Source organism: Culex pipiens, chromosome 2 (genome assembly GCF_016801865.2).
Source record: "Culex pipiens pallens isolate TS chromosome 2, TS_CPP_V2, whole genome shotgun sequence".
Classification (NCBI taxonomy): Eukaryota; Metazoa; Arthropoda; class Insecta; order Diptera; family Culicidae; genus Culex; species Culex pipiens.
In genome coordinates this window covers 215,445,602-215,467,575 of record NC_068938.1, presented here as the reverse complement: position 1 = coordinate 215,467,575, position 21,974 = coordinate 215,445,602, and the positions used below count along the sequence as shown (strand labels likewise).

Sequence of the window (21,974 nt, the reverse complement as noted above, 5' to 3'; positions counted from 1 at the left end):
TTGCAAAGAACCCAACCGACGACGAGAGACGAGAGCCAAAGGTGACTCCCCGCATCAGTGGCCATCAATCTCTTGAGCGTATTTTATTCGTCAGTCAGATCAGAACGAAATCTTGAATAAAGACTCTCTTCTACTGCTTGGTAACGGTTAACTGAAGTGTGCCCGGGCCTGACTGGAAAACCTGACTTCTAGAACCCTCCCCACACCATTAGCGATATCAATAAAAATGCATCATCGAGGTCTTTTTCACTCTCGACTTTAGTTCGGAAACGTTAACCAAATGAAAGGGACCTCTTTGAGACCCATTCATAATAAAATAATAAAAATAAAAAAAAAGACAAAAAAGACAAAAAGACAAAAAAGACAAAAAAGACAAAAAAGACAAAAAAGACAAAAAAGACAAAAAAGACAAAAAAGACAAAAAAGAAAAAAGACAAAAAAAACAAAAAAGACAAAAAAGACAAAAAAGACAAAAAAGACAAAAAAGACAAAAAAGACAAAAAAGACAAAAAAGACAAAAAGACAAAAAAGACAAAAAAGACAAAAAAGACAAAAAGACAAAAAGACAAAAAAGACAAAAAAGACAAAAAAGACAAAAAAGAAAAAAGACAAAAAAAACAAAAAAGACAAAAAAGACAAAAAAGACAAAAAAGACAAAAAAGACAAAAAAGACAAAAAAGACAAAAAAGACAAAAAAGACAAAAAAGACAAAAAAGACAAAAAAGACAAAAAAAGACAAAAAAGACAAAAAAGACAAAAAAGACAAAAAAGACAAAAAAGACAAAAAAGACAAAAAAGACAAAAAAGACAAAAAAGACAAAAAAGACAAAAAAGACAAAAAAGACAAAAAAGACAAAAAAGACAAAAAGACAAAAAAGACAAAAAAGACAAAAAAGACAAAAAAGACAAAAAAGACAAAAAAGAAAAAAAAAGACAAAAAAGACTAAAAAGACAAAAAAGACAAAAAAGACAAAAAAGACAAAAAAGACAAAAAAGACAAAAAAGACAAAAAAGACAAAAAAGACAAAAAAGACAAAAAAGACAAAAAAGACAAAAAAGACAAAAAAGACAAAAAAGACAAAAAAGACAAAAAAGACAAAAAAGACAAAAAAGACAAAAAAGACAAAAAAAGACAAAAAAGTCTTAAAAAGACAAAAAAGACAAAAAAGACTTAAAATACTTAAAATACTTAAAATACTTAAAATACTAAAAAGACTTAAAATACTTAAAAGACTTAAAAGACTTAAAAGACTTAAAAGACTAAAAAGACTTAAAAGACAAAAAAGACAAAAAAAGACAAAAAAGACAAAAAAGACAAAAAAGACAAAAAAGACAAAAAAGACAAAAAAGACAAAAAAGACAAAAAAGACAAAAAAGACAGAAAAGACAAAAAAGACAAAAAAGTCTTAAAAAGACAAAAAAGACTTAAAATACTTAAAATACTTAAAATACTAAAAAGACGAAAAAGACTTAAAAGACTTAAAAGACTTAAAAGACTTAAAAGACTTAAAAGACTTAAAAGACTTAAAAGACTAAAATGACTAAAAAGACTAAAAAGACTAACAAGACTAAAAAGACAAAAATACATTGTTTAACGATAACGATAATTTATCGTTATCGCTATTGATAATTCTATCGGACGATAACTCATTTTTAAAAAAATTCTTAAATTGGCTTAATCCATGAATATCATGTTAAATTTTCAATGAATTTGCTTAGAATATATTTTTTGATAATGTAGTAAGTTTCAAAGCATAAATACAAAAAAAATCACAAAATACCGTATTTTTTTAAAGTACTCAAATTTTCAAAAAATTGCAATATAGGTATCATACGAAGCGCAATTTTACCTGCATTTTCACTGTTGTATAGTTTCTGAATGAAATACTAAAATTTTCACAAAATACCGTATTTTCTCGAAAATACTCAAATTTCTTTAATTCGCAATCTGAGTATCAAACGATTTGGAATTTGCATGCATTTTCACTGTTTTAGAGTTTTTTGAATGAAATACTAAAATTTTCACAAAATACCGTATTTTCTCGAAAATACTCAAATTTCTATAATTCGCAATATGGGTATCAAACGATTCGAAATTTTGCATGCATTTTCACTGTTTTAGAGTTTTTTGAATGAAATACTAAAATTTTCACAAAATACCGTATTTTCTCGAAAATACTCAAATTTTTATAATTCGCAATATGGGTGTCAAACGATTCGAAATTTTGCATGCATTCGCTGTTTTAGAGTTTAGAGTATTTATACTTTGAAACTTACAATATTATCATAAAAAAGTATTGTTTAATAGGAAGCTTGAAAGTTCAACAAAATTTGGTTGGATTTAGTCAATTTTACAAATATATTACATATAAGTTAATGCCGTTATCGCCGATAGAATTATCGGAATAACGATAACGATAGATTGTCGTTATCGTTATCGAACCTCGATAATTTTATCGTTAACAACCTTGAAAAATACAACAAAAAAAACTAAAAATAAAAATTAAATGCGAAAAATATAGGGTCGCTCAGAGTTCAATTCAACACACCTAGCACACTCCCGACATCCCAGCCCAAGCCGAGTTATTCCAGTAGTGCAAAGTGCCAGTAGAATTCCGTTGGAAGTTGTAGGTTGTGCCTGGGCTGGCCAGGTTGATCAGCCACGTATAGGGCTCTCTCGTGATCTGTATCATGGAATCGTAAAAAGCACGCGCCTAGATCACGACGATGCACAACACAACAGCAGTTGAAAACAACGAAAGGGAATTCCACAGCCGGCCAGCCCAGAGTCAGAACCGTTTTGCTGAAAGTGAAACAAAACAGCTTCATGTTGCGTCAATTGTGGACGATCGGACGAAAGGGAACATAAACCTGATGGGAAGGGGAGGGGGGAACACCTTGGGGGAGAACCGTTATTACGATCAGACGGGGGAGACCTTCGTTTGGACATTGGGCTGGCTGGGAGTAGAAGAAGCTGGAATAGAGGAATAGGAAGCACACAAAGCGGAGCAACGGGATCGGGAGTTTTCGTTTTCGATAGGGAATAGAATCCGTTAGTTTGGATGCGGTGGGCACGTGGTTGAAAATTTCGCTTTTCGTTGGTTTGTTTTGGTTTATTTTGTGCTTGAATGACCTGGGCGCGTGGGTACAGTTAAAGCATGTTTATTTTTTTCTTAATTTGAACTGCAATATTTGGAAACAATTAAGTTTCCTCTTTTATAGTCAATCCAGGAAACCTAACATTGACCCTATTGAAGTACATAAAAGTGTAATAATTGTAGGTTACCAGGGTGCCCACTCAAATCCCATTTTCAAATTCCCGACTTTTTCCGACTTTTTCCAGACTTTTCTAGAAAGCTCAAATAATAGGCAACTCTCTATAAGAAAAGCATTCAACTATTGTCAATTTTTGTAAACACAGAAACTGAACAACAAATAAAAAAATACTTTCAAAATGGAAATTCATATTTATGATTATGAGTAGAAACCAAAAAAAAAATAAGTCCTCGAAAAATAAAACGAAAGTTCAACAATACTTAAAACTTTCAAAATGAAATAGAATCATATCTTATATTTTTATTTAAGTTTTTCATTAATTTTACCTCTTGTTGATAAAAAAATTAGTAGAGATCATTTGATTCATAATAAAAAATGAAAATCTGTGTCAACTGCATCCAATATTTATTATGATTTTGAATGTCTTAAACAGCTTTTCCATACTCAAATATATTGAAATTGTGAAAAGATCCTCAAATTTAAAGTAAGTTACAAAAGCAGAATTGAGTGAATTTAATTTGAAAATTGTACAAAATATTACAAAATTATTCAAGAATTAACATTAATTTTCCGACTTTTTGACAAAAAATCAAAAATTCCCGACTTTTTCCCGATTTTTGGCGGATTTTGGCGAATTCCCGACTTTTCCCGATTTCCCGACTTTAGTGACCACCCTGTAGATGTAATTTCATTATAGAGCAATATTCAAAAATAAAGATTTTATTCATGCAATTCTCTGTCATGTAACGATCAAACAACTAAGTGCTATTATGACACCGTCACCAGGAAAATTGCATTGTTCTCAATTAAGCTAGCATAACTTCAACGGTAATCCTCTCCGGAATTTCGCAGACTTGCACCACTTTACAAACGCTCATTCATGTCTCCGCGGTCGACTTAAGCCCGCCGTCGTCGTCGCATTGTTCAAATGTAACGCATTTGATTTCAATTTTCTTCTTTTTTTGCATAACTCGCTCACAACGCAATGGGCGGCTTGGCTTGGCGCTCTCTGAAAACCCACTTCAGCCCAAAACCCGTGACGTTAATTACGAGCAGCAACTATGAAATACGATAATCGGAAGCCGCATAAATTTCGCAAGACCGGGGCAAGGAAATCTGCTTGCTGCTGCTTTTTTCTCGTTTTCAGCAACCAGTCAGCGTCAGTCGTCGTCATGACAAATGTCTGGCACGTCGACATAACACACTCACAACCGGCGCTCCCCACAAAACCACCCCCAACAATAATGCTCCATTGTAACAACAATATGCAGCAGCCACAACATGATTTTTTCTTTCTTTCTCGAAACCCCAAAACCAGTCTTGCTGCAACTCGGAGTTTGTGTCTCCCTTTCTTCATTATGTGCACTGCAAAATGTCAATTTTAGGGTATTTTTCAAAATTATTTGAATTTTAAACCCCTGAAGATTTCCTTGCTTGTCACCAAAACATTCGTGAATATTTTTTAAAACAATTTCTGGTCCAATAATTGACAAATCACCTTAATAAGGGGCAGCAGCAAAGAGAAAAAAAAACTTAACATTTGCAAATTTTTCCTCTCCCCAGAGTCGCCCAAGACTGATTTCCCCCTTGGATTGATGTTGAATAACACCCTCTCTAGAGAGACTGGAACAGAGCGCGCAGTGCAACTCTGTATAGTTGCAGTGAATGTGTTCGAGTAAAAATCGAAGCAGCAAAAACTTCCCATTAAGAAAAAAAAAGAGAGCGAATGTGCTCCAATCCCAAAAGTATGGTCCCAAAACGACTGCGGCGACGACTTTCGGATTACGACGACGACGTCGGGCTTAAAAGTCAAATTTTTGCTTCATTCATAACCCTAGAGATCCATCGTAGATCATCAGCTACATCACCGTCAACATCAACAGCATCCAGCAGCAGCTTGTGAATGTTGTTTGTGGTAATTCACCATCTCCTCTCGCTTCTAATACATCACTAATGTTGCAGACTATTAGGGTGAGTGGGCTAATTTTGGCTTGTTTTAGTCCAAGGATCTTTGAGATCCAAAATCACTTACTTCACCCTAGATCAAGGGGAAGCACAACAACCGCGGTGCTCATATCAAGCCGAAGAAATCTTAATGACTGAATGGCTCTGGCTTGTGGCGCTGCCTGGTGAGTAAATAGTAAAAATATACATGGTAAACTAGTTTTGCGGCATTTAATCCAAATGAAGCAAGCTGCTGGCTGCTGTTGCAACAAGGAACCACGGAAGATCACTCAAGCAAATGAGATTACTTCGGTGATACAGAGAGAGATAGCGATGTCGTAATGGAAAAATGCAACCGCATATTGATTAGCAAGGTCGGATTTGGCGATGAAGGGAAATTGGCAAAACATTACATTTATCTAAATTTCGAATAAACTGAAACGAAACTATTTGACTACGAGTTATTAGGATTCTATACACTAACAAGAATTAAAATACAGTCGTGATCGTTATTAAATATCGCACGCGATTATTTAGCTTAATTAAGTTAAAGACGCCATTTTCTTTGACATTCTGGATCTACAAAACTTGATTTCAAATTTTAATCCCAGATTCTTAAATTTCAAAATACTCAGAATCCTAGATTCCTAAATTCCTGAATTCCCGAACACCAGATTCCTAAATTTCTCTTATTCCCGAATTTCCGAATTCACAGGTTACAAATTTCCAAATTCCTAAAATCCCAAATTACCAAATTCCAAAAATCTTAGATCCTTACATTCTTACATTCCCAAATTCCTAAAATCCCTTATTCCCAGATTCCAAAAACCCAAATTCCTAAATTCTCAAATGATCTATTCCCAAATTCCTCACTTCTCAAAATTTCTGATTACCAAATTCCCTGATTCTCAGATTCCAAAATTCCTGAAATCCACAAATTTTCAAATTCCCATATTCTCAAATTTTCTAAATTTTCGAAATCTCAGATTCCTAAATTCCAAAACTCCTAAATTACAAATTCCCAGATTCCAAGATTCCCGAATTCTAAGATTCCAAAAATCCCATGTTCTCAGGGCATAGCATAGCGTAGCATGACGGGTCTGTACCGTGATGTAGGGGGTGCCACAATGGTCAATTCAATATTCTTAGACAATTTTATTATTGCCCGGTACAAACAAAAAAATCTGATAACATAAATTGCCACACTGTGCTCCAAGGCTACGTCCATACAGTTCCGTTGGGATTTGGGAGGTTATTCTTAAAACCCCAAATTGCCGGATTCTCAAAATCTAGGGGTTGGACAGAGTCGATGGTTTTATTATTCGTTAATCTATTGACGGCGGTTTTGATATTTTTGTCAATAGATCGACGAATAGTTGAGCTAGCGTTCCCACCGTATATTATCAATCTCGGTTAAATTTGACATCTTATAAACATCATCACAACATCATTTTCAAAAAAGTTTGCGCAAAACGGAGTTTATCACGGTTCATATCCAGAATCGACGATTCCTTCGTATGACCCTTCTGCCTGAGCCGCCCGACTAGGAAAAACGGGGACGGGGACTTGGACCATCCGGAACGGTGTGGTGCCCAAGGACGTTCACGGCAATGTCCACGGAAGCCAAAACCCACTTTCTTGCTAGCTAGCTTTCAGATGATTTGTGTCCGTTTGTTCCTCTGAAGGAGGCCATCATTTGCCTTTGGAGCACAAGGTGTTTTTTCAGCATCTCAGGACTTTTGCTGTGGCTTCTGCGGAACCGTCTACAGCACGGCGGTTGCACAGAACAACACATTAAAAGGCTCACAATCTGTAGAAGGCCATCCCTCCTAAGTCAACAATCGAGAAGAATACCATCAAGAAGATCGTTGGAGAAAACAAAAACCCGGGGAGTTCATCCATCACGACTTCCTGCGTGACTACGGCGGACGAGTTGAGGCCCTTCATCGTGAGCGTTCTTGATAGGGTGTCCAGGGCCTGCTACAGGACGAAACGAAACCCTCCTCTCCCTTTTTCGGTGGTTTATCAATAAAAAGCGGAAACACAACTATATTTCCAACAAAAAACCGCAAATTAAAGAATTATACAAAAAAATTAAAACAAAGAGTTTGAGTTCTTCGTTGGCATGTATCCCGCGAACCGTTTGTAGGTCTGGTTGAAAAAGTGCAGCAACTGGGACGAAACGATTTAGCACCTCCGCGTTCCGCTTAGAACTTCCGCAACCACCGTACAAGTGCCGAAACAATGTAAATCGTGTTGTTGGTTCCCGGAATCTTCCGACCGCCGCCGCCGGATTGAATCTGGTAATGGCGATCGTACCGGATGCGCTTGAACGAGCAAAGCTCGCCGAGGTTGTTTAGAACCGGAAAAGAATCTGAGGGAGGAAGTCGATTGGATTTTTTGATGTTAAACCATCCAGCTTACTAACCTCCTCAATCGCTTCAGTTTAACCCTTCCTCGCTCCTGTCCCGCTTCTTGAACAACATTCGATCGGACCGGACCGAAATCTGCACGTCCAACTTCCACTGGCATCCGCTCACTCGAACCCGCTCAAACATGTCCATCAGCTCGACTCCGCATCCGCATCCGGCAGTTGGTTGATCTGGTTCACCGTAACGAGACTATGTCCTATGATTTCGAACCGATTTGGGGTGAAAGCAGGTCGTCACTTTCCATGTAGAACAGCGCCGAAACGGCGCCCAGGCCACTTTTTCATGGGTTCCGTTTGGTTTTCTGGAACGACGTCAGGACTGTAACCGAAACCGGTGAAATTTGTTTTGTTTTGATTTGAATATGACATTTCAACTCACCAAGGTTCCTAAAGGCATGGTGGGATTTCGTTAATATATTAACGAAATGTCGATATACTGACCAATTATTTTAATGCGTTAATAGTGTATTGACCGATCTGTCCGACCCCTAGCTCAAAATAAAAATTTCCTTAACACTCAAACGCTCGGGTAGTAATTTAACCTCCATTTTTTTTTTCTTTCTTAAAAATCTCATAACTTTTGATAGAATTGACCAATTTGGATGCTTCCGGTTGCAAAAGATCCAGATTTGTCTATATTTTCAACTGTCAGATAGGGGACAAATATGGTCCACTTTTACCGGAGATATTCCGGATTCCGTTGGGGTACCTCGGCCCTGCTATATGGGTCTTTGGTCAATATAACAAAATCTATATCACAGAAAAATGCCGGAAATGATGCAAAACTTCAAGATATCATTCTAATACATCATCCTGCAAAAATAATTGACATGGTCAAGACCTTTGGGCACCGGAACAGGTTCCAACCGGAAACGGTTCACTGAGCTGATGTCGATTGGTGCCCAACTGGAACCGGCTCCGGTGCCCCGTAGGTCTTGACCATGTCAATTTTTTTGCAGGAATGTATTAGAATGATATCTTGATGTTTTGCATCATTTCCGGCATTGTTCTGTGAAATAGGTTTTGTTATATTGACCAAAGACCCATATAGCAGGGCCGAGGTACCCAAACGGAATCCAGAATATCTCCGGTAAAAGGGGACCATATTTGTCCCCCATCTGACAGTTGAAAATATAGACAAATCTGGATCTTTTACAACCTGAAGCATCCAAATTGGCCAATTCTATCAAAAGTTATGAGATTTTTAAGAAAAAAAATAGGGGTTAAATGACTACCCGAGCATTTGAGTGTTAATTCCCAAATTCTTAAATTCCTAACTCACACATATACACTCAAAGATATGTATGTTGAAATGTTTTATGTATTTTTTGCTTAAGGGGTTACATACATGTAAATCGGCAAAAATGTCAGAGGTTGATTGAGCACACATTTGAACTTTTTTTTAAATCTGTTTTCAGGGCATTAAAATATACATTTTCATCTACTAACAAAACAAATTTGAAGCCATTTGGTTGTACCGTTGCCGAGATATAGCTATTTGAAGTTAGCAGTTTCAAAAAACGGGTGCCACGATATCTCAACACTGCTCTGACCAAATCAGCTCAAAATTTTGGTGAAGACTCGTCAAACTATTCCCGTGTGCATAACGAAGGCCGATTTTCAAAAAGTTTATTTTAAAATAGGTAAAAACACTTTAATGTTTTCATATTAAAAAATCGTCAGTATTTTATTTTTGTATTTTAAAAAAAGCAACATTTAAAAATAGGGCTTCGTCATGCACACAGGATATGTCTTGAGAGTCTACAACTCAAATTTCAGCCAATTTGGTCCATCCCATCTCGAGATATCGTGGCACCCGTAAATCAACTCGGTGTTTAGAGAAAAACGCTCTCAAAGTTTGACAGTCCGCTTTGCGCATGGCAAAATTTTGATCTTAAATCGTCTCTTACTCAGTTTAATCACGTAATATCTCAGCTTAATAAACATTTCATAGTATGGACATTATTTAAATTAAGATAAACATATTTTTTTCTGAAAGTTTTGGCTTAAAAATAATTTTTAGAATTTTTTTCTGGATAGTTTTCGATACTTTCCAAATGTTTGTTTGGTTAATTGACAAGGACGCTGCAAATATTTTTTAAAGTTTATGTCGATTCTTAAATTTTGTCTTGTATTTTTTTCTTTTAAAATGTTGAATCAAACCAGTGCCAAGTGCAAAAATCTTTTCACAGAGCAAAACTATCGTACAGTTTCCACCGAGTGACCCCTTCACATCATTAAAAACCTTAAAAGCTCATAATTACAGACTCGCACGAACCTCGTCGTGTTGATTCGAAAAGTGTTTTGATGATGTTTTTCCTCCATGTGGCGTCCCATTGATTGCCATAAAACTGTCCTCATGAAAGCGATAAAAACAAGCTGCTTATGTATAAAAAGCCATTAAAACTCGCTTAGGCTCGGTCGATAACAACAAAACAAAATTGGTCGCATTGAACTCGACACCAAAAAGTGACAAAACAAAAACAAGACTAAAAGTCCACTTTGCTTTCGAGCATCGGCTTAGCTAGGCAAAATAGTAGGTACAGCACAGTTCGAGGTTCGACCGGCCCTGCCTAGTTTTATGACCCTTTTTTCAAGTCGCTGGTTGATACACTTATTTTGTTTGTCCCGCTATAAGTCAAAAACATCGGCAATAATATAATTATTATCGGTTATAGACAACGGCCAAGAAGACAAGAAAAAAAAAACAATAAAAAACATAAACTGTCGATGTCAGACAGTTGACTTGTTGAATGTCAACCACTTTGAACTCGATATGAGTGTAAAACAAAACACAAGCTTCAGGTGGATGTATATAAATATGAAAACTATACAAAATTACAGTTATGTTAAAGCTGCAGCTGCAGCAGCAGTGGCAGCAGAAAAAAACCAATGGACATGATGACGATGGACGAGGTGACCGCGCGCAAGCCAAAAGTGGCGTGTCGAAATTGAGAAAGATTGAGAGGGTGGGATCGATGGGGTGGGGTGAACTTTGAAACTACAATTTGTAAGGATGAAAAACTTCCTTTTTTGACAAATTTACTATGCAAGACTAACATTTCAAAAGGGCCAAACATTCAATATTACGCCCTTTTGAAATGAAAGATCGGAAAATTTAACGATTGTTTCATTTTTTAACAATGAAAATCGGACCATTAGTTGCTGAGACATCGGCATAAGAAAATGGAGGGTTGTTTGGGTTGAACCTAGAAGACTATAATTTCCCTTTTTATTTGACACTGAATTATTGCTATCGATCGCACTATTGCGACTTGTCAAACTGGCTTAGGAAATTTTAATTTTCTCAAAAAATGATCAAAACGAGCCGATGTTGCTCATCTGTCAATCGCAATTTTAAACTGCGAATGTCCAGTTTGGTGGAAACTGCAACTGGAAATGTAAATAAACAACTGCTGGTTGCCTAGTTTTTCGAATTCTTGTTGTCAAAAGTGCGAGAGAAAAGTGCGGGCCAAATCCAAGTTACAGTGCAAGGATCAATAACTCGGCGGCAAAATGTTTGACCATACTTCTCCATGGCTCAAAAGTTGCGGGTTTTGGTCCCCTAAAACATTGATCAGAAAATTTCTTCACAAGTTACAGTTGTATGGGTGAATCAATGACACAAAATGGCTTCTTTGGTCATAGGGAAGGCTCCCACAAAGTTTGAGCCAAATCAAAAAAAATACAAATATGAGAATTGCTCTTTAATTTGATTTAATAGAAAATGTCATGTTGATAATGAAATACCTAAAAATATGATGATGATTATTTGGTTCACAAATTTTGTTGCCAAATAAAGTGTTACAATTGCTTTCTGAATCTTTAACACAATATTTACTAGGTTTTTTTTAATGTTTACACGTTCAATGAAATCCGTCTCCGTTAAAAATCTTATTTATTAGCGTGAAAATTCACCCGAGCATGGGTAAATAACAAGGGAAATGCAAAATAATACCATTCAATGGTATCAATACCAAGTTTTGGTTTTCGAGAGCCCTTGAAAAAATGTCTAAAGTGTAAATTAATACCAATCATTGATATTATACCAAAATGTCGAATTTTGACATACTGTTTCTTACTTACATACTTAAAAACGCAAATCTACTCCAAATTAAAGCCAACTATTTTATTTTGGTCTCAAAAAGTCATTTAATGATCTTTATAAATTAGGGAATACCATACATTGGTATTATAAAGATATTTTAAATAAAAATATTATAAAATAATGGTGATTCAATAAAAAATCTATTTGAAATGATGTTTAACATTCTTAAAAGTATGCCGATACATTTGAAAATGATTAGAAAAACAATAGGTTAAACGTGAAAAATTTAAAATTTTAGAATGGATTTTACTTAACATTGTTTGCGTTTTTCGTCAAAATCGATAAACTCAAAAAAATAATGTCAATCTTTGAAAATTTGATAAAATAACTCTTTCAATACCAAAATGTTGGTATGCATTCCTATTCAGCTGGAATCATGCATCCTCGAATATCCCACGAAAAATGCCACGCTGCCTGGGCTATAGCCTTTCTCGTTCTGGTTTAGTTTGTTTCTCTTTCTTTGAATTTCCTGATATTTTTGCCTGCAGCTAAAACATGTTGATGCAGCAGCAGCTCGTTTTCAACAAGCGTTGATAGCTCAGTTGGTAAACGGGTAGCTAAAATGGTGTCTGCACCTTACCTGTCATGAGTTCGATTCCAGTATTCCTCTAGTTTTCTTTACCTGATATTTTTTGGCTCTCCAAAGCAAGACTTCGTTTTCCTGCCTGTTCGAAGGATTTAAATATAGCATCAAAATTCTACCCATTTCTCATTGAATTGTAATCCTATAGAGAATTTTCATTGTTTTTTGTCCAATGAGATTTTTATTTACCCGTAAAGTTGTTTTTTGTCTGGTATTCATTTGCCCTTGGAATGGCACGTTTTGGTATTGCTTTAGTCTTCCCCATACAGTTTTTTGGTATGATTTCATGTTATTATACCATCTATTACTGGGCAACCAAGGGCACATTTTGGTATTTGTTATTATGCCAAGTAATACCAAAATATGGTATTCCCGTGTTATTTAACCCTGCTCGGGTAAGCCTACTAATGTCAGGGTGGTCACCAAATTTCGATTTAAAAATTCCTGTTTTTTTCGGTTTTAATTTTTTTTGCCTGCATATTTTTGTTACAGGTATTTTAATATTTTCAATTCGCAGGTTAGCTTTCTCAACACTAGCTGTTAACGAATCCGTTTTCCATCGGTTTTCAATCAAAACCCCTAAATTCCATAAAGCCTACAATAAATTGAAGCTCAATCAAATTTTGTTTTGGCCATGTTCATATTAAATAATTGAACTTCAAAGTTAAAATTTGGGTGGGGGCCTTCCATAAATCACGTGGACAGAGAAGTTTAAAAAAAAATACAATGTTTACAGCATTATTTCAAATACTTTTCAATATTTGTGCCCCTTCTTTAAGAAGAAAAGTTCGTAAAAAAATAAGAAGGGCAAATCTCCAAAAAACAATTTTTTTAATTTTAAAATTTGCTAAACTTTTGTGAGCGCCTTTCCTTTGACCAAAAAACCATTTATCATCACAGTTTTGGCAGCTGACTAAATTAAAAATAAAAAGAAATGATTTTTAGAAGAAATCTGGAAAAAATATGAAAAAGACTACAATCAATGTTTTCATGTTGAATGCACCCAAAAATGGTTGTTTTTTTTGTATAAAAAGGGTGCAAAATTTGCCAGTTGAATTTATGATTAAGGATATCCAATTCTAGAAATACAGTTTTTCGAAAATATCTGCATTATTTCAACAAATCAAATTTTACATAAAATACTTTTGACTAGCTTTAGATAAGAACAATTTACTGATGTTTTCTGATTTTTTTGAAATTGAAATCATAATCTAGTTTTTGATAAAAATTGATGGTCAAGACCAAAATACAATTTTATTCTAAATTATAATCTTACGAAAATCATTTTAAAACTGCGTGTTGTATGGGGCCATCCATAAACCACGTGGACACCTTAGGAGGGGGGGGGGGGGAGGGGGAGTAAAATGGCGTCATCGAACTGGAATTGGGTCCTAAAATGAAGCTTAGATTGCTGATGTTATTGTTTACAGCGATAAAGCTTATTTTTCTGAGTACAATGACCCTTTGTACGACCAAAAAGAGTTTAAAATGGATTTTTAAATCAATTTTGAAAAATTAACTCGCGGTCCTTCTTGACAGAAAAGCTCCTACTTGACAGCTCATTCCAAGGGGACCATAGTTAATCCATCGAAAAAATGTTGTCTTGTCAATTTTTTTTTTGATCAGAAATGGTTTTTAATTGTGATTTTTACCGTTGTACATAGAAATTGACATAGGGCTTTTGTACCCAATTTAGCCAGAAAAATTAAAATTTAAATAACAAGCCAGAATTTCAACATTTCAATGAAAAAAGAAATGGAAAATGCCATCTAGTAGTACATTCGGTTTGCAATGACAAGTTAAAAACAAGTTTTAGAGAAAAAAAAATTCTGAAAAAAAACTCCGCTTAAACTCTTAATATATTTTAAAATTAACTCAAACATGTTAAAAATGACTATAAATGCAGGGGAATTCATTTAACATAGTTTTTAGCTGATTACACTTAATATTTCATAAAAAATTTGAGGTATTTCGCAAAAAAAAATATTTCGCCTCTCTATTTTTCTTATGGTTTTTGAGACAAAAACTTTAAACAATATTCTTAATATTTGCAAATCAGATTTTAAGACAATTCCCACTTAACTTTTTTTTTGTTTTTTTGATAATAGAGGACAAAATGTTAATGGAAAAAAAATGTAATTTTCACATAAATGTACTGGAATCTATAATAAACATTTTAAATCAACTCCATTTAAAAATAAAAAAAATCAAATTAAATAAAGCTTTTTTGTAATTGTTCCTTTGCACTTCTTGTAACAACCTCATTACGACTTTACCCCACACCACCCCCAACGCAGTTAGCAGTCAAATGAGCTTCGAAAAAAAAAACTTAAAAACAAGTTGCAGCGCCGAAAGTCGATGATAAATCATGGTCACCGATCGCCCGCCGCCGACTCCACGTGGTGCATTCAAATGTATGATAGCGGTAACACACGGGAGCGGGGAGTGTGTTGCCTTGTCCAGCGGGGGACCCCAAAACTAAAGCGAGAGAGAGAGAGGAACAACCGAAACAAGAACTGGCCAACCTGCAGCAGTAGGTTATAGCGGGCCGTAGATATGGTCATAACTGGAAAGGAGACGAAGAAGAAGAAGAAGTGCAAGCCGTCTGGCCCCGGCCAAATGAGTTACGTAACAGACCTGTCCGATCGCTGTCCAATGTTGGTCATCTGATGTAGATGAGAGTGTGTGCGTGTGTGTGAGTTGGTCCGACCAACGGTATAATCCCTCTCGAGTTTTGGGCCCCCAGGTCTCGGATTCATCCCACCAAGGCGAGCTTTAAACGGGCACGAAATATTGACAACGTTCCACCCTCCCTATTGCGGAACACGACGACGCGATCGTTTAGCAGATAAGATCCATCTTCCGCAAATTCGATAACAGCTGTGCAACGCGCAACCAAAAATTAAGTAATTATACACGGTCAATCACGGCAAAAGGGTCGTGACAACCGAGGGAACCGCCCAGCCGTCACGACGACGACGACCTGACGTTGTGCGGGTAGGACGAAAGTGACGTTGGCCAATATCTCAACTGCAGCGATCGCAAGCGATCGACGACTAGTTGTTGCTTACTTAGCAATTATTTTACGATTTGTTTGCGCGGAAAGCACCTTCCTCTCACCCTGTTGTTGGGAAGATGCTGTAACAAGGTGACTCATCGATAGGTACTTAAGTTTTAAAGGTTCTGATAAATACAAATTAACTGAAACGTGCGCTTATTTTTATTTGTGGTTGTGCATTTTTTTTCCAATTCTCAAAAATGATCACTCTTGTGCCTGATATTCAAAACTCCGTTAGTCTAATATTCGCATTGCCCGACCTGGTCGCCTGACCTGTCTTTTCGTCGTTTGTCACGATCGAGTTGAACTGGATGAAGATGATCAGGTAGGTGATCAACGCTGCAAAGAACTAAACCATAAAAAGTCAATTAATTCTGATTCAGTAATCAGTAAAGAACAAGTGACCTACCGAGGACAGCATGTTGTAGTTGATGTTGAAGAATCCGAGCGCGGAGAACTTGACGCTCGAGATCAGGTTGGGGAACCAAACCGACGACTGGACGCTTTGGCCGTAACGCATCGACAGCTTGGACAGGTAGGAGAGCAGCTTCTTGGACTCGTTGCCGACCTGTTCGCAGATGTACGGGATGGAAAGGATCGCGACCAGGTTACCGACGATGATCACCAGCGATAGTACGAACGAGTACACCGAGAAGCCTTGGCCGGGGATGCCGATAAAGACGTGGAGATAGCAGTAGTACACCTGGATCGTGGTGACGCAGAACAGAGCGAGGTAGCCAAACAGGAAGAGAAGTCCGTTGTAGGATTCAAGCCGGGTTGCCAGATCGATCGTACGGGACACGATCATCAGGATGCGGTTGTTGATGCTGGAATCCTCCACGCCGTTCATCATGACCACCGAGGTCAGCTTGAACTTGCTACGACCAACCTCGTCAAACAGCGGGAACTTCTGGTACTGCTCGATCAACATGTTCACATGTTGAATCCTGATCTTAACCCATCGGATCATCGTGAACGCGTTCATGAACGCCAACGAGTACAGCGCGAACGGGAGCAGATGAAAGAACCACAACCACAGGGGCGTCTCCTTGGACATGATCAACATGACGTAACCATCGAAACTAGCCGTAATAATCAAGAACAACAAATGCACCACGTAACACCGCATGAAGCTACTCTTGTGCTGCCAGTGAGGCAACTTCACGTTGAAGTAGCTCAACTCGTCATCAATCACGCAGAAATCGACCAACATCTCGTTCAACTCGTCACACTTAAACATCGGAACGACCAGCGTCGCCGTCAGCGCCACCACGTTCGTAATGAACTGGATGTGGTTCGCGATCCCCGTGATCATGGCCGTGTTGTACTGCAGAAAGAACGACCCGACGAGGGCGGCCCAGGTGACGACCAGGACGAACGCGACCAGCACCACCAGCCCGCGGCTCGTGACGAACTTGGACTGGCCCTTGACGGCCGTAACCTGCACCGTGCTGAGGCCAAACTGGCGGAAACACTTCAGGACCAGGACGAACAGGTCGCTGAAGTCCTCCGGCTGGGATGGGGGCGGACGGTTCACCAACTGGATCGTGCGCTTGCTGAACCACTTGTGCATTTTGGTGAACTCTGAACTGTAATTGGGGCTGATGGTGGGAAAGAAGTCCCTTTTATAGCTTGCCAGGTTGAGAAATTTGTTTTACGCAGTTGGTAGAACTTTGGAAAGAACTTTTTCTAGTTTCTTTCGGAAAGTTTTTCGTTTTAGTTTCGTCATGATAATGACCTTTTCTCTCCTTTTATTACTGACGTCAGTTTTTCTTCTTCTAAAATATCAGTAAAGCGTTTAGTTCAGTTTCGGTCAAGACTACCGACAACATTGGCGAAAATACCAACTCAATCAGAAATTTGCACATTGTGGCAAAATTTTTCACCGAACTTCCTGGAAATGGCCAGGCAGTTGACGCGTTGAAAAATTTAATACCTCTCCAAGTCGAGTCAGCCTATAGGTCGCAACTCGCTTAGGAGGTTATTCTAAACCTAAGTTCTATTGCCAAGCAGTAGCAGCGGCAGATGTATGATTTATGGGACGATTGTGTCCGACTGCTGTTTGCTGCTGCTCACTGTTGACTACTAGTGGTTCTTTGTCTCCAACTCGTTGCGTTGACAACGTGGACACACTTTGGCCGGTTGAGAACCCAGCTCCGGGTTCACGAGCGGGATTGAATATGCAAATTTTGTCCAAATGGCTGTGGCGGGGTGGGGGATTCATTCTCACATCAACAACAGCCCATCAACAAAGCAAGCGTTGAGAAAATATCAGAAAAAAAGACAGATGAAAGGGACGACAAGAACACACCAGACGTCCGTCGTCGAGGGGGACATTAGAACGGGTGTTTGGTTGATTGCCATACTTAAAAGGAGGGGGGCCATAAAATAAATTCTAACGAGGTTTACAGATTGTCACTTCGGCGGTGTGATCAGCTGGAGATTAGTCAAGTTGATTAGCTGCGTAATAATCATCTAAAATTAGCAACAAGCGTGTTATGTTCAAACTGATAAAGAAAAATCTGTATTTTCCAAAGCATTGCAATTTGAGATGTACATCAGAAAACATTTAAACTCATGTTATTCCAGCAAACAACAAACACAGCCAACCACCTTTAAAAAAAACAATCAACACACAAATCTCAAATAACCGACCGACCGATCGAAGCAAGCGAAAACCAGCAAGACAGGTTTTAGCTCTCAAACGTCAAACAAACACGCCTGGTTGGGAGAAACGACGTTAGAACGTTTTCACAATCGATCGATTCTGCTGAACCCGGACGTTCGACGTTGTCGTTCTTACAGTGTTGGTGGAGAACCTTACCCATCCTCTGAAGGAGGGGGTAGGAGGATTATCGAAACGAACGAGTGTTTGCCCCAAGAAACGAGATGTGGGGAGAGTAAACAGGAAGTTTGAAGAATAAAACCATTTGGCATGGTTTGCTTGTTTTTTCTCTGTTGACGTGTTAACCACGTGGGTCGTTAAAAATATGTGACAAAATGGGAGTTTTTCTACACTTCAAAACCCTTATAGGGCATTTTCAAATGTTACGGCTGATACTAACATTTTGAAAATATTTCTATTCGAGAGACCAAAAAATGTATAAATGTTCATTTTATAAAAATGATAAGTGGTTAAATGTTTTGAAATTTACTCATATTAATTTTTTTTTCCTGTTTGGTGTTTCTCTCAGAGGCAATCGTAAGACCAAATTATGAGGCTTTCATGTAAATTTAATTTATGGAAAATTTTTCAATTTCTTTGAAAACAACAATCTTATAGAAGGTCAAGCTTGGTCATGGCTTCAATAGGTTGAACAAAAGTCACTTTTTTACAAAATAAGGATATAATTTGAAAACGACGTTTTTAAATAGTCATGATTTGGGTACATTTTTTTCATAAAATCGCGATAACTCGTGATGGTTACAAGCAAACCTCATCTTATATTCATTTTGATGTAATTGTTTACTCTACAACTTTGTTAAATATTGTTAAACTGTGAATAACCCTGCAATGTGTTCCTAAATAAAAAATGACCCATCTGAGTTATTGCAGATTTGAAAAGAACATTAAATTTACCATAAAATGAAAGTGGGATATGTTTGTCACAAATTGTCAGTCAAATATAAATTTTTACCTTTACATTTTTCTAAAAGATATTTTTTGAAGCAATATTTGATATCGAAAACTAATTTACAATGTTTATGATAAAATGCATACTTTCCAAGTTAAAGGCATTTAAATCCCAATTTGTGGTACAAATTGGAATATTTTTTGATATATTTTTTAAATTGTGTCCATCTTTGTCCATTTCTGATTTTTTTTTTTGAGCATCTGAGAAAATTCATTATAGTTTTCGATTTTAAAATTTTAAAATCGGACAATAAGAATTGAGAAAATTTTCCGATTTTTAAAAAAATAAAATCAGAATTTTAAAATCTAGCCTAATGTTTGAAATATCCTTCAATATGGATATTTCAACATTTTCAAGTATAAGTTTAATTTTGAAATCATAAAAAAATTCAGACCGATCGGAAAAAATTACAAATTTTTCGTTTTTAATTTGAAAAATCGGCTTGAAAAAATGGTTGCTGAAATCTTTGAACACTTTGAAAAACAAGTATTTATCAGTTTTTATTAAATGCTGTATCTCAGCAACTACCGATTTGAGAATCTGATTTTGAAAGTCCAGAAACGAAAATTATAGAGAATATTCTTAGATATTCGAAAACAATATTTATTTTTTCAGAAATGTACAATTTACAATTTTGGACACTTTTTTTAAATTTTAAATTTAAAAATAATGCATTTTATAAAAAAAATAAAGTTTTTTTCAAATTCAAATTGAAAATTGCTTTTAAAAATATTTTTGCAATTCCGTCGTGAAACTACTTACTTTTCCTGTCATTCTTGAACGACGAAATAGCCTACTTTTCTGTACCAAAAATAACAGAATCGAATAGCAACACTTTTCAAAATAAATGCTGAAAAGTTCTACTTTTCAGCACTGAAATGGGTGCTGAAAAGTTGAACTTTTCAGCACTTGTTTCGAAAAGTAACACTTTTCAACATTTTTTTGATTTAAACGATTTATTGACATAATACATGAAAATTTGACTTAAAATTTCACTCAGTGGGTGTTTTTCGGAATTGCAAAAAATGTTGTATGGAACTCGTTGCAAAACTTGATTTTTTCAGCACTCGTCGTATTTATCCAACTCAGTGAACCTCGTTGGATAAATGTACGACTCGTGCTGAAAAAATCCTCTTTTTGCAACTTGTTGCATAAACTACTATTTTGGACATTTTTAAAAGCAGCTGCAAAAAGAAGATTTTTTTCAGCACGAGTCGTACTTGGTAAACCTCGTTGCATAAATACGACGAGTTTTGCAACGAGTTGCTTACAACATTTTTTGCAATTCTGAAAAACGCTTTTAATAGTAGTTTATGCAACAAGTTGCAAAAAGAAGATTTTTTCAGCACGAGTTGTACATTTATCCAACGAGGTTTACCGAGCAGCACGAGTTGTACATTTATCCAACGAGGTTTACCGAGTTGGATAAATACGACGAGTGCTGAAAAAATCAAGTTTTGCAACGAGTTGCTTACAACATTTTTTGCAATTCCGAAAAACGCTTTTTGAATGGAATTTTATGTCAAACATTCATGTGTTTAGTAAATTCATCGTTCAAAACAAAACAATATTGAAAAATGTTACTTTTCGATACTAGTGCTGAAAAGTTCAACTTTTCAGCACCCATTTCAGTGCTGAAAAGTAGAACTTTTCAGCACTGTTATTGAAAGGTATTAATTTTCCATTCTGTTATTTTTGGTAGGGAAAAGTAGGCCGTTTCGTTTCTCCAGAAGGGCAGGAAAAGTTGACAGTTTCACAGTGGAATTGCAAAATAGTAGTTTATGCAACAAGTTGCAAAAAGAGGATTTTTTCAGCACGAGTCGTACATTTATCCAACGAGGTTCACCGAGTTGGATAAATACGAAGAGTGCTGAAAAAATCAAGTTTTGCAACGAGTTCCATACAACATTTTTTGCAATTCCGAAAAACACCCATTGAGTGAAATTTTAAGTCAAATTTTCATGTATTTGTCAATAAATCGTTTAAATCAAAACAATGTTGAAAAGTGTTACTTTTCGAAACAAGTGCTGAAAAGTTCAACTTTTCAGCACCCATTTCAGTGCTGAAAAGTAGAACTTTTCAGCATTTATTTTGAAAAGTGTTGCTATTCGATTCTGTTATTTTTGGTACAGAAAAGTAGGCTATTTCGTCGTTCAAGAATGACAGGAAAAGTAAGTAGTTTCACGACGGAATTGCAAAAAGTTAGTTTTTGACACTTTTGAAAATCGTATATTTTTCAGAAAATCATAAGATAAGAGGGACAAAAAAAAATAAAATGTGGAAAATATAATTTAGTTCATTAGTTTAAAAAAATCTAAGCTTTGACGAAAAATATATTTCCTTGCCTTTTGTCCAAAATTATCATAAGTGCGAAATTTGTTATTAAAATTCCGGATGAGTTTTGATAGCCCATGTTGAAGGTATAACAAATGCAATACTTTTTGCTTGCCATTATTAAAAAAATATGCAGGAAACCTCAAAATATCTTTTTTTTAATTTTGGATAAATATATTATAGGCAGATTTGATTTTTCCATCAACCCGTTTGACAGACATTTGAACCATTATTTGCTGAACCGACTTCTGCGAAAAACTCATCATTTTTGCTTATTCAAGTACATTTTTCGTAACAGCTCCCTCGCTCCCAGACTCGACGAAATTTGATAAGAAGTGTTTATATTCCTGCGAGTTTTGGTCGACCCAAGCTGGTACACAGACCGTTTCAGATTGTATGGTGCTGACTCTTTTTACAATCAAAACGGACTTTGTATGCGGCGCGAGTTTCAACTTCACGAACGAAGAAGTGTAAACACTGCAATCAGCAGTTTTTTTTCTCTCTCTTTTTTTTTGATAGTGCGCTAATCAGCAAAAGTGAATGAGTTTCTGAATGACGACGTTGTTCTCTATTATTTCCAGAAATTGAAAGTTTGCGTTTTGTAG

The 21,974-nt window shown here is 36.4% G+C and overlaps 1 protein-coding gene and 1 long non-coding RNA gene across 2 annotated transcripts; one reads left to right on the top strand and one right to left on the bottom strand.

The window, feature by feature from the left end:
* Positions 1-15,586: 15,586 nt before the first annotated feature.
* LOC120418592 (gustatory and pheromone receptor 32a-like) lies at positions 15,587-17,121 on the bottom strand. Its single transcript, XM_039581038.2, has 2 exons — positions 15,810-17,121; positions 15,587-15,749 (listed from the first exon to the last, which is right to left on the bottom strand). The coding sequence occupies exons 1-2, from the start codon at positions 16,971-16,973 to the stop codon at positions 15,624-15,626; spliced, it is 1,290 nt and encodes a 429-aa protein (XP_039436972.1). The 5' UTR covers positions 16,974-17,121; the 3' UTR covers positions 15,587-15,623.
* Positions 17,122-20,333: 3,212 nt separating this feature from the next.
* Positions 20,334-21,043, top strand: LOC128092917 (uncharacterized). Its single transcript, XR_008212094.1, has 2 exons — positions 20,334-20,407; positions 20,447-21,043. It is a non-coding gene; the product is annotated as an uncharacterized LOC128092917 (long non-coding RNA).
* The last annotated feature ends 931 nt before the right edge of the window (positions 21,044-21,974 follow it).

Coding starts and splice junctions, on each gene's coding strand:
- LOC120418592 (XM_039581038.2), bottom strand. CDS start 16,973: ATGCACAAGTGGTTCAGCAAGCGCACGATCCAGTTGGTGAACCGTCCG. Junction 15,750..15,809: donor ACTACAACATGCTGTCCTCG/GTAGGTCACTTG, acceptor TTTATGGTTTAG/TTCTTTGCAGCGTTGATCAC.